Source organism: Corylus avellana, chromosome 4 (genome assembly GCF_965113065.1).
Source record: "Corylus avellana chromosome 4, dhCorAvel1.hap1.2, whole genome shotgun sequence".
Classification (NCBI taxonomy): Eukaryota; Viridiplantae; Streptophyta; class Magnoliopsida; order Fagales; family Betulaceae; genus Corylus; species Corylus avellana.
In genome coordinates this window covers 35702326-35715224 of record NC_142493.1, presented here as the reverse complement: position 1 = coordinate 35715224, position 12899 = coordinate 35702326, and the positions used below count along the sequence as shown (strand labels likewise).

The window sequence follows — 12899 nt, the reverse complement described above, 5'->3', positions numbered from 1 at the left end:
TTCTACTGTAGCTGAAGCACGTACAGGCGCCGTTGATGAAGTGAAGGACGACATACGTATTTGCATCATGAGGCCAGATTAGGTATTTGCACTTCCAAATCACATATATCAAAGTGTGGTAGTGCCTTTTAATCATCTCTTTTGTGAAAAAAACCTTTCCATTTTCTTTACAGTATCATGTGCTTGGTTTTTATTTATTACCACTGTACCCTCTCGGCCATGCCATAATATTTCAATGACAGTCAAGAACTGTACGTTTTACAATATTGTAATTTCGGCAAAATTCAAGAATGATTAATTCAAAATTTATTAGTATTTTTACTGTTAGGTCAGAAAACAAGCACTTGCATGAAAGTGCTTATAGTATTCTATCATGGAAGAAAAAGAAAGGAGTGAAAATTCTTCAAAAAACATGAAGGGAAAAAGCAGCCCATTTTAGTATAACTGTTTATAAATAATACCAAAATATTTTAATTAAGGTTATAAGTAGCTAGCCTAATTCCTCTCTAACTGATATTCAAACTCGATTGTAACGTGGTGCATGCTTTGGTACCAATTGTTAATAACCTAACAATTGATCCAAAAGTTTTATGACTATTAGATGTGTTGATCATTCAATTAATTAAACCCTTTAACTCTTGGGATCATAGCAGCTTCATTGATAAATGAAACTATAATTTCCAAAACCATTCAAATTTTACGATGAAATTGTGCTGTATGTATCTGTAGTAGTTTTACAAATTAAGAAGTATGTCTGAGCTAGGATGGATGCTTACAGTTAGAAAAAAGGCTTAGAATATTATGAGTTTTTAATGGAATTCATTTTGCAATCAATAGATTAATTACTCGTGAGACCACCCTTTTGTGGCCGCAACGGCGTGACCGCCAGAGTGCTAATGCTAGCTCAGCTCCTTGGCTGCTCAACGTGTCACGTTTGCTCCCACGAGAATGGTCAGAAGACTCGGAACGTGACAATGAGATTTAACTATCTATAGATATTTAGCCATGATAGATTATTTATCATTGCGTATGAAATTACACTTATTATCAATGATTTAGCTTGAATTTTTTAAGTATCAAATTATGATTTAAAAGGTTGCATTTTTTTAATCTAATACCTGTATTTGGTGTTGATTGACAAGTTTAATACATTAAAATTATAATGAGATTGGCATTATTATTATAATTTATAGCTATTTATAGCTCAATCGGCTGTGAACTATGCTTTATAAATTGGAGATCACCAGTTCAAATCCCCCTCCCTAATTCCTTGTGTGGACATGTCAAAAAAAAGAAAAAAAAAAAAAGAGAAAGAATATATGTGCAAATTAGGTGGAAAAGCATAAGTTGATAGAATTTCATGATATACGAATACTTCCTAGCTAGTAGCATTCGGAGAGGGAAAAAAAAATAAAAAAAAATTAAGTTTTAAGTACTGATGGGTAATGAATATAACGATCATACCTCTAAAATTTATTAAAAAAATATCTGTATTTAATACCAAAGTGTTTAATCTGTTGGCAAAAATGTCTAACAATTCAAGGAGCATTATATAATAGATATTGGATATATAGATATCGAAAATAATGATCCTGTTAAATTGGTCTATGTAATACAAGATTGAAGAAGTAAAAAGACTTTATATACAAGAGATCTGGCGCATATATATATATATAGAGAGAGAGAGAGAGTTCTTGTAATATTCACCCTATTAACAAATGGATTTTTGTTGTTATTTATAAAATCGATCGATTCCTTTCAAAAAAGAAAAAAGAAAAAGAGGTGAATTAATTTAAGATAACCAATAAGGGTTAATCACAAGATTATATCTTATTAATAATGTACGAATAAAACTTGAACAATTAATTAGAAAAAAAAAAAATTGAACAATTGAATTGTACTTCATCCAAATACTGTGTTACCAATTACGTGCTTGCATAAATTGCAAGAATGATGGGTATTAAAAGAGAAAATTCATGAAATTATTGTGTTACTGGCTGCGCTATATGTAAGGGTATAAACGAGCTAAACTTGGGCGAGCTTTGCCTGTCCAAGCTCGGCTCATATAAGTTTTAGTCGAGCTATATGGGTATTGAAAGAGAAAATTCATGAAATTTTAAGATTAGAAGGGGTAATTCTTGATAGGGTAATTGGAGAAAAGAAAAGGGCATTTGTGTAACTTTAATGAAGAAGAGAAAGCATATTCGTTAGTGCCAAGGTTCTACTGATATACACAACGCCACCAGGCTCGTTTTGCTACCAAATTCGCAAATAGGGTTGCTGTTGGGCTGCTAATTGCTAAATCTATTCACAGTTTAGAGAGAAAGAGAGTGAAACAGCGAACTTTTCTTGTCCAACAATCTTCCCTCAACTCGACGCTTGCCTCTACGATTTTCAGAGGAGGGTTCAATGCCGTGCCGTCGCTCTTAGCAGTCCCCAGCAAGACCATCTATATATCTCTCTATATATAGATATCGGCAGCGATGGCTCTCCCTATTGGGAAGCTGACCATCCTCGTCGGCGCAGGTCCGTCTCCGATTTTCCCCAATTTTATTTGAACTTCGAATTCGTTTCGATCCTTGTGTGTGTGTGTGTGTGTGTGTGACAATTGGTGTGTATTTATTTATTTGGGGCGGGGATATTGTAAGTGGAAAAAAGTTAGGGTTTATGATAAACCCTAGGCTCATTTTCAGTAAATTTGAGTATATGTTTTAAGTGGGTGATCCTATTGTGTCTCGTTGACTGTCGCATTGAACAAAATGCGTGTTACTGTGTTATTGCTTTGGTTGAGAACTGATGTTTCGCGGCAAGTTTTGTGCCTTCATAATATGGAGCAGTTACTGTACACTGCAATGAGTAGCGGTTTAGTTATTTTTGTTGGATATTGAACACCTGATTTGTCTATTTGAAACGCAATTAACAACTAAAATTTCCCAAAAGCATAATTCAAATGAGGTGTTTGGTAAATAGTTGTGTTCCCAATTGGAATGTTTGGGTTGGAATTAGTCCGATTGAAACTGAACTTTTTATTCTAGAAATAATCATACTGGTAATGATTTGGTTGGAATCTTATCGTTACTATAGAAATCTTAGGGTAGATGCGGTTCAGGCATTGTCGCTGTACTGAATATTGAACAGGAGGAAATTTTGAATTATTGTGGAACTCTAGCAGCATTAAGTGGTATTTGGATCGATTCATTTATAGTTGCATAAGCTCCTGAAGTGTACATATTCTGGAGGCAAAATAGAATGTCAGATGACTTTTTGCAGAATGGTGGTTCCGTTATTTTATGTTTTTGAAGGAACATACCCTAGATGTTCGTGGGGTTGGAGGTGTTTTACTCATAACTTGATGTATTTACATGCAAGTTTCAACAAATATCAGCTGGTAAGGCATTTGGCTCTGTGGGTTGTGAAGAAAAGTTTGTCAAACCTCGTGGCCAAACACATGGATGTGAAGGGATAGGAAATCATATGGGCATTAAAAGATAATAGTTTAGGAATTGATTGATTGTGTACGAGTATAAAATCATTTCAATTTTCACGTCCTGCTCTCTTGCGTGCCATTCCCTTTTTTATAGCAGATGTATGATCTTACCCAGAGGGTTGCTTTCATTTATGTGTTAGTGAATTATTTGAAGGTCTCATATGCTCTAGCCTCTGTGCACTTGGCGGTAAATAGTGAACTGAAGAATTGATGTACGATTAGCCATACTAGTTATATTTTTTTGTTCTAATATTTTCTTGTGACATTGCTTTCTTGAATTATTTAAGTGTTATTTTAGATTTATTTTAGCTCTGTCTGAAATGAAAGGAACTCCTTGTTAATCAAGTACTTTATCTTATGTCTTTTAGGTCTTCTTGGCTCAGTACTTGCAAAAGAAGGACGTGTGTCAACTGTATCTGATTTTGTCTCTGGTGCTTTTAAGGTATTTTCATGACTACAAATGTGCCAACTTCTTGTTTTTGTTCTATATCTTAGAAACTGCGCTGGGGTTGCTCAATTTAGATGTGACAGGGTGATGTACTTTTCTTCCTAATCAATTATGTTATTTTTTATTTTTTATTTTTAAATGACATTGAGACTGCTATCTTCCAAGTACATCTTCAAAGAATGCTATTCCATTTTTTTGTACTTTGCTTTCTTTGGGGGAGGATTGCACATATTTGCTAGATGAACTGACTTTTTAAAGCCCTTTCTTTGTTAGAGTATGTTTCGTGACATGTTGCATTCAAAGTATTATGTCTTGGTTCTGGTATCGGTATTTGATGCAGCCCTGGAATACATACAGATTTGGTGTACTTCAAAAAAAAAAGCAAATTTGGTGTAGGAAAATGGATCTTTTATAGTTGTTTGGTTCTAAGTTCGAATATTAACCCAGGTTAATACTTATCAAAAAAAAAATATTAACCCAGGTTAGCTGCGCTTGTAGGTGGAATATTAGTAGGGAATGTCCTAGGAGTTCACCTCCTTTATCTGACCTTGTCGGAGTATCTGATCCTGTATGTTCAATTTCTTGTCCTTCAATTGTTTGGAGTCTCACAATGAAGAAACAATTTTCCTGATAGGAAAACTGATCCTTTCCTTCTTAGGCTTAACTGCATTCAAGTAAGGCCTGTCAATTGTTTGGAACTCTTGGGACTTATACCAGACTAGCATGCATAGAACCTGAATTAAATGACTGTGGGTCTTAATAATCATACATAGACCGCTTAAATAATCATAGATATTCCAAAACCAATTGACTAGTCCTTAGACCTACTAATCTGAGGCCCAAGTCAACGAACCAGCTGCTTGCTTTACTCTTCTGAATTGGGATTTTTACTTCCAGGATCAGTAATGATGCCTCTAAATATTATGAGGGAATTTTGGAACATTCTGCGAAGCTAATCATAAAAATTCTACATTAGAATTTGAAAGTAGGCAAAGTTCTAGCCATGATAATATATGCTTGGTTGATGTTATGGTTTTTATATTAATGTTGGATTTCATAGAATTCCATAGTTTTCAGATGTGATTGAGATCCCATATACATGATGCTTATAGGTATTAGGATATTCCAGAGCCTGTCTTGTGGTCTCTGGAGGCACAGACGCTCCAGTTGTCAGTCTTGACCTTTGAAAGCCATTTTCCCTTTTCAAATAATGTCGTTTTTACCACTCTACATTTTTCTTTGTTGATGTCATTAAATCAACTTTTATGCAAATTATTCATTTTAAGGTTCTAATGATTTTCCTTTTTAATGCAGATTGTTTTGAGGCAAATTAGACAAGATGATTCTCCCCCCTCTGTTAATAAGCCACGAAGTGACTCTCTAATGGCTCAGGTTTGCACTTGAACTTCTATAAATGTAGTTGTTGAGTATAATGGGGCTCTTTTAAGCTCAAGAATGGCTCTTAACTTGTATATTCCTTATCAAAAAAATTCAGTACTCAAGTCATTTATATTGAACTTTCTCCCCTGAATATGATTTTCAACCAAAGTTATATTTCTGGCTGTTTCATCGCTACACCCGAGTAAACTTGGCTGGTGAAATTAAATAGAAAGTTACGTACAGATTGTCTTGTGTTATTAGAATGGTGTCTGGAATTGCGCCTAAAAAGGTGGAGAAAAAAGAACTCACCTACACTTATATTTTAGGGGAAACTTCACTTACCCCCTTATACTTTCGCGGTTTTTACAGACACCCCCCCATTGTTCAAAAACTCACTTTGATGTATCCAACTTTCGTTTCCTTCCACTTTGCCCCTTCCGTTAAGATTTTGTTGTTAAATCGAACGGTCAAATGAGTAAAAGTCCTTTATTCCCTTAATTTTTTTTTAAATTTCAAATTTACCCTTATTTATAAATAAAAATTATTATTATAATTATTATATTAAAAAAATAATAATAAATAAAAGATAAAAAAGTGACCCACCGGGAGCGGGTCACAAGGTGACCCCCGGTGGGTCTTGTGACCCCACGTGACCCGCCGGTGGGTCACAAGACCCCCGTTGGGTCACACCGGGGGTCACAATGGTGGGTCACACACGGCACACCGTCACTAATTTTTTTTTTTAATATATAATAATAATAATATGACCCGTGGATCACAATACGGGTGGGTTAGATCCACTAGTAAACCCACGGGTCAAGATTTTTTTTAATTTTTTTTTTTTAAATAAAAAATAAGGGCAATATTGGAATTTCACACTCCTCAGTTAGGATTTAACAGAAAATCCTAACGGAAGGGGCAAAGTGGAAGGAAACAAAAGTTAGATACATCAAAGTGAGAGTTTTTGAACAATGGGGGGGTGTCTGCAAAAATCGCGAAAGTATATGGGGGTAAGTGAAGTTTTCCCATAAATTTTACCTGTGACTAACATAGGGGGAAGGGAGCGAGAGAGATGAAAATAGATGGTCAACGCTACTTCTCGGGACCATGGAGATAGCAGTTGTTCTTGTTTCTTTGTAACAGGTCCTAATTGTATCCCCTTGAACAAGAATGGAGAAATTTGACTTATAAAAAAAAATGTTTGAAAGGAAATTTACTTTTTCAAAGTGCTTCCATTTTAATACATTATAGGAAGAAGCAGTTGCTCTTGTTTCTTTGTAAGAACTCCTAATGAGAATGGAGAAGTCTGCCTTTTCAAAGTGGTCAACTATCACTTGACCCACCTTCCCTCTTTTCTCTCTTCTTCCATTTTCCCCTCTTCTCTCTCTCTCTCTCTTTCTCCATCTTAAAAGAAACAAAAAATCACAGCTGTGCTGGAGGCATGTCTGCGCGTGTTGTGTTATTTGAGAGGCTAGTGTGTGTGTGTATACATACTGTTGTGTTCACGTCTTAGTTTTTTGAGCATTTTTGTTTGCACCCATGGCATCTATAGCATACAATTTGTGGTTAATTATGCTCAATTTGCTTTTGGATTTTAGCCATTTGATATATTTTTTTTTCCTGGTCTACCACCTAATAGATCCAAGGCTGTTTTTTTGTTGAACTGCTGGAGGACCTTATTCATTTTTTCTTGTACACTCTCTTCTCTTGGACTGCTGGTTGGCTAGCGCCTATAGTAATCAGCTTCCAAGATTTTCTTTTGATGTTCTCTTCTTCTTTCTCTTCCTCTTAGTCGCTCTCTTGTATACTCCCGGTGTACTAGGGTTGCGCCCCTCTGCGTTTTTCTATATATCTTTACTTATAAAAAAAAAAGGCTGTTTTTTTGTTGAACTAGCCTGCACACTTTCTGGCTTGATTTTACTGGTTCTATTTCCCTCAATGGGAGAGCTCCTGTCTGTAAATTTTGTGATTGTGCACATAGTTTGGGTTTCAACAGTATTTCTGATCTATTCTTTTCCCTTCATTTTGGTTTATGATTTTTGTAATTCACTTATTTTTTTTGCCATATCTAGTGCTCATTTCAACATATTAAAGTTTTTTTTGTACTCTATTTGTATTTTGTTGTGTACTTTCAGGAATTCCTACTGGGAAGACTGATAAGAATTTAAGTAATTTATAAATTTAAGAATTTCCATGTTTTTGTTGCAAATTGTATGGACACAACATGTTTATTATAATTGATATTTTTTCAGCTGGGTTTATTAAGCTCAATATGTTCTTCTTGTTTGTCAAATAGATTACCTTGTCCTTCTTGGATCCTTGTTTTTATAAATTGAATATGTGGTTCATGACCAAATATTTAATTTCTACAGGTTAACAGCTTGCGGCAGGAGTTGCAACTGTTGGCATCAAATACACCAATTACAATTGTAACTGCGAGCGGAAGAGGTTGCGGTTATACACCTTCTCATACATTCTAATAGAGATTGTTGTTATTTACCATCTAGACTGGCAACTTATATTTCAACTTAACTGTTGTCAAGATAATTTATGCCGCACATCTATATTATCTCTTATGCCATAAAATGAAGCACAATTATGGGGATGGACGATGAGTGTCAGATAGTATCTTTCTTGATAACCTAAACTGGAATTCCTTTTGTTGACGTGCATTAGTTTCCATGTTTCTTGAGTTGTCAGCTAAAAACTTCCAAAAAAAAGTTTGGTGGAAGTCTGAGTTAGCTGTATCTGGACCATCTGTCATATGATTGTGGTTACTGCATATTTTGAGTTTTAACTCTGTAGTAGTTCATGAGCATCATTTGACTTTTTTTTTACTATGTGCAGGTGGTGCCAAATATGGTGTAATTGTCGTTGTGGTAGTTTTAGGATATGGCTATGTTTGGTGGAAGGTAATATTTTTTGTTCATTGTATAAATATGGTAATAATGGTTATGATGCTGCAGCTATCTTACTATATGCCCGTGTAAAAAGAATCTTGATGTATCCTACTTTTTTAAGGATTGTCATATTGGCATATCTGTGCAGTATTGTACCATGTCCCCTTCTGTCCTCCCTCTTCTCATGAAATATTTGAATGCTATTTTGATTTGCATGTCTTCTGTTTCCTTGTAGTTACCAATGAAGTTATGAGTGCGTCTGTTGTATGATTGCAGGGCTGGAAACTCCCTGATATGATGTTCGCGTCAAGGCGTAGTTTATCTGATGCTTGCACTTCTATAGCTAAACAGCTTGAGACTGTTTATTCATCAATCTCGGCAAGTTTTGCACTTATATTCTTTTTGTTTTTCCTTCATAATAACGTCTAGACTTGTTCAATGAACATTAAGAATAGATGATTGTATTTTGTACATTGACAGAATCATGGAACTATATCATGTATAGGGAAAAAATGTCAAATTTTCATTGTTCCCGATAATAGTATAATCTATTTCTTTTGTCGATATTATTTTTATTTAAATGAAAATTTCTGTTCCTATGACCACAAAAAACTTGAGATGGGGAGCTTTGAGGGCTTTTTTTTATTTTTTATTTTTTTATGGTGATTGTTCTTAGTCATATATTTTTTGTTTGTTTGTTCATGGTACACTTGATGGTCCTCAACCTGGTTGGAAATTCTTTTGGACCACCAATGCCATCAAATAGGCTTGTTTTTTTGGCTTTTGATGACTGAATGAACTATTACATTTTACGTTATGCAAATCACAATGAGATTACCCCGGAACTCACTAATGCATTGAGGTCAGATTGTGAAGTTGTACTAGTACTCCTGGTTTAAATGATGGTTTTTCTTTTTTAAGTTTCTCTGCCAGAAAAATTTCTTCTGTTTTCTGCCTTTGTGGGGTTGATCATTGTCTTTGTACTTGGTTCAAACACATATTAAACGATACTTTTGCTGAACTATATTGCGAAGCCAAGTGTAACCTTTGAAAAGATTAAGTGGATTCTGTTGAACTTGATTATGCTGGTGGAGATACTTCTCATTTTCCTATTTTTCCCCTAAGCAATACTTCTCATTGTCAATGTAAGAAGTGTAGAACTTTCTTAATGGTTCTAAGTATTGTATTTAAGGAAATCCCTGAACCTGTCATGTATTTGGAATATCTTGTTAATTTCTTCTATTATGAGAAATAGAGACATGAAAAATTTCTTATATAGTGGTGATTTGTTTGTTTTCCAGGCCACCAAGAGGGGACTATCTTCAAGAATGGATGTCATGGATTCTACTATGGATGAATGTGCAGCGATTACTGCAGAGACACAAGAGGAGGTAGGCCCAGCTTAAAGAATTAGCTAGTAGTGTTTAGGTTGTCCTATGGTTTCTGTTTCAACTTTATTTACATGGCCATTTATTAATTAACTTAGGTTTCTGAACTACGAAAAAGAACGGATTTTGTTGGTGTGGATGTTATAAATATTCATGATGCAGTCCAAACGCTGGTGAGTCATCTTCACTATTATATTATATATATATATATAGAATCATGTCTGCCAGTTTACTACTGCATGTGAAATTGAAGTCTAATTCTTTTTGGTTCCTTTTTTTAATTCCGCAGGAAAATAAGATTAGTAGAATAGAAGGGAAGCAGGTAGTTACTGAGTGACCAAAATTAATTACATTCCCTTTATAAGTAATGTGTGTATACTGATGATTTGTAGCGAGTTATCTTATGCCAGCAAATCTGATTTATTGTGATGGTCATGGCTCTTGTGCTTAGGATCTTACAAATGAAGGAGTAAGGAGGTTGTGTAATTATGCCTGGAGCATGGAAAATGGCAGAATAACAGAAAGTATTCAGGCATGAATTGAACTTTTCCATATGATATTGACAGATCCATTTTCACATGTTTGGTGCTTCAACAATTATATGTCAAGACTTGCTCAAAGTCAAACCATGTCTGCATTGAATGTTCAGTATCTAAATTTTATTATTGTTAACCAGAATCTCTTTGCTTTTATGGTTTCAGAGTTAGCTTTTCAGCTGTATATTTCTGCCCCATATTAACTATGATCCTTAAAATCTACAGGCATCACCTTCAAGTTCCTCTAGGCCAGCTCTGGAACCACCCATTACTCCCTCTTCAAGGGTATATATTGTACCATCCGAGTTTATATACATTGGTTCATTGGTGCTTTCTTAGTATGTATGCATGTTTATGAACGTGTGTGTATTCCATATACACACAAAGACTCAAAGCTTGATTTTATTTCAGATTATATAATCCATTTGTCCCATATTGACTATTTTCTTAAAACTATGTAGGTGGCTCCATCCAGTTCTTTCAGGCCAGCTATTGAGCCACCACCAGTTACACCCTCATCAAGGGTAGAGTTTGTCTTCCACTCTCTTGATAAGAAAACTTTTAAAATAGTCTGATGCTTTAGAACTCATTTATGTCAAGTCTTATCTTAGACACGCATGAACACCCATGTTCATTTGTACATGGGAATGCTAACCTCCTGCTGTTTTTCTGGATATAAGCATTGCCCCAATTTTACTGGATACATCTTCTGTCATGGTAATTTTGCAAAACGAGGTTTAGAAGGGAGGTCTCCTTGGAAATCTCCTCCTTCTACTACTGCTTTTCTAGCCTACCGGCTACCACGACAGTTTTTGGTTTTCAATTTTGATCGAGCTGTATTTTTCATTGTCTTTGCTTCAATTTTAGAATTGCAAAAAGGTTTGTTTCACATGTTTTGATCTTTTCCTTTATTCTGGCTATAATAATAATGAAGAAGAAAGAACTTATCAAAAAAAAAAAAAAAAATGAAGAAGAAAGAAGAAGTAGAAAATCTGTTCAACAGATGTAAATATATGAAAATGATGTCAACTACATTGTTCACTTGTCTTGCCCTAGATACTGTTCAATCTTCAGCTGCTTGTTATGTTCTTGATATTAATCGTTCTGACTACATTCTATATGTGTGCTTTAGCAGGCTGGGTCTTTGCCTCCTGTTTTATCGCTCAATCCACTGTCCTCTGATTCTGGTGGATCTCAGCAGGTTTGTAAACTTTCTACTCGAGTATAAAGCAAAGGCTCAAAGAATGAAATTTTATTGTTAAGTTTCTGTCAGCCAAACGGCACCTCCAACCCCATAAGTATGGGGTGGTGGCGGTGGCGGGAACCGTCCGCTTAAGTGCGTGAGAGAATTTGCCAAGCAAAAGAAAAAAAAAAAGATAATAGAAAAGAAAAAGGAAATATCTTTAGTATTCTATAAAGTGGTCCTAGAAAAAGGTATGTATTTGATCATTTGGGTAGGCTGATTTTTAATTTTTAATTTAAAAAAAAAAAAAATAAAAAAAAAATTCAACTCATGTTTGGCTTTTCCTCTCCTTGGAATTGCTCAACAGAGAGTTGCCTCTGGCTTCCTATCGCCTTGTATGGAACTCCCAAGTGTTTCTTGAAGAAAGACTTCAGTTTTTGTTCAAGTCACTCAAAAGTGCCTTGAACAACAAAAAGAGTTTTTTAGCTCTTTCATGACTTAAGTTTCTGCACCCCTCACGAGTTGTGTTCCTTTACAGGTTAAACGGCCTTTGCAGAATGCTGTCTCATTACCGGGTCTACAGGTTAAACCTTGACTTCTATTTTTGGCTTTGCGTTCTTCTTTTCTTGATGCATCCACCGTCTAAATGTTTCCAATCGGTTTTCAGAATATTGATGGAATTTCAGAAGTGATTGAGGCCTCAAGCAGTGGTGAGGTTACTAAAGGGGTTCATACTCTCAAAGACACAAGTAATGGGGCTTCAAGTTCTGGTCTGTTCGGGCTCAGGCTTCCTGGCTTTAGTGCTTCATTTCTAACAAGAACACGCTCAGCAACAAGTGCAGTAGTAGAACAATCTCGCTCACGTACTCAACAGTCGTGAGGGTGAGGATCATTCGTGTCGATCGCAATTAGAATATCTATATAATATCATTGGACTCTGCTTTGGGATAAAGCTTTCAGAGATTAGTTATGGCTGGCCTCAGGCCCTCCAGTAAATATAGGTTGTGCCCATGCCAAATTAATGGATACCGGACTGGGTACTGAATTTTGTAGCGCTGCTATTTCTGTTGTATACCATTTAGTTACGAGTATTTTTTGATGTGTAACTAAAATTATATTGGGGATTTTTTTCTTTTTTCCTTTTTCGTCTATAGAATCCATTGGTCGCTGCGAAAGATGGGTTTTGGCAAATAAAGAGAGGTTTCTAGAATTAAGCATAACTTGTCTGTTAATGTAATTTTGACCCCCTGGGATAATGATAGTAGCCTGTTACAATTGGTCTCAGTTTGATGTGAGGACTACGTAGGGTACGAAACCAAATAATAGGTTAACTGTCGCAATGTTTGTTAATGCGTTTGCTTTGCGGGGTGTTTTGTTTTTTGTTTGAAATTGTGTTTTTGATGTGGTATAAAAGATGAAAACTATTTGTGTTTTTAGGAGTATTTTGGTGTTTACGTCATTTATTGATGTTTTTGTAAACAAATTTTTTAACAAGACACCAAGTTAAAACAAAGGGACAAAGAAGGAATGATAGACAAACTCTCAACTCTCTTAAACCTGGATGTCCATAGACTTGA

At 35.3% G+C, this 12899-nt stretch overlaps 1 protein-coding gene across 1 annotated transcript; it reads left to right on the top strand.

The window, feature by feature from the left end:
* The first annotated feature begins 2231 nt into the window (after positions 1 to 2231).
* LOC132179409 (bZIP transcription factor, putative (DUF1664)) lies at positions 2232 to 12542 on the top strand. The gene is made up of 15 exons (XM_059592137.2): positions 2232 to 2526; positions 3856 to 3929; positions 5250 to 5327; positions 7688 to 7763; positions 8163 to 8227; positions 8492 to 8593; positions 9517 to 9606; positions 9702 to 9776; positions 9893 to 9925; positions 10055 to 10135; positions 10365 to 10424; positions 10601 to 10663; positions 11275 to 11340; positions 11861 to 11905; positions 11990 to 12542. Exons 1-15 carry the CDS (start codon positions 2484 to 2486, stop codon positions 12200 to 12202), a joined length of 1164 nt encoding a protein of 387 aa, XP_059448120.2. The 5' UTR covers positions 2232 to 2483; the 3' UTR covers positions 12203 to 12542.
* The last annotated feature ends 357 nt before the right edge of the window (positions 12543 to 12899 follow it).

Coding starts and splice junctions, on each gene's coding strand:
- LOC132179409 (XM_059592137.2), top strand. CDS start 2,484: ATGGCTCTCCCTATTGGGAAGCTGACCATCCTCGTCGGCGCAG. Junction 8,228..8,491: donor ATGGCTATGTTTGGTGGAAG/GTAATATTTTTT, acceptor GTATGATTGCAG/GGCTGGAAACTCCCTGATAT. Junction 11,906..11,989: donor TCTCATTACCGGGTCTACAG/GTTAAACCTTGA, acceptor ATCGGTTTTCAG/AATATTGATGGAATTTCAGA.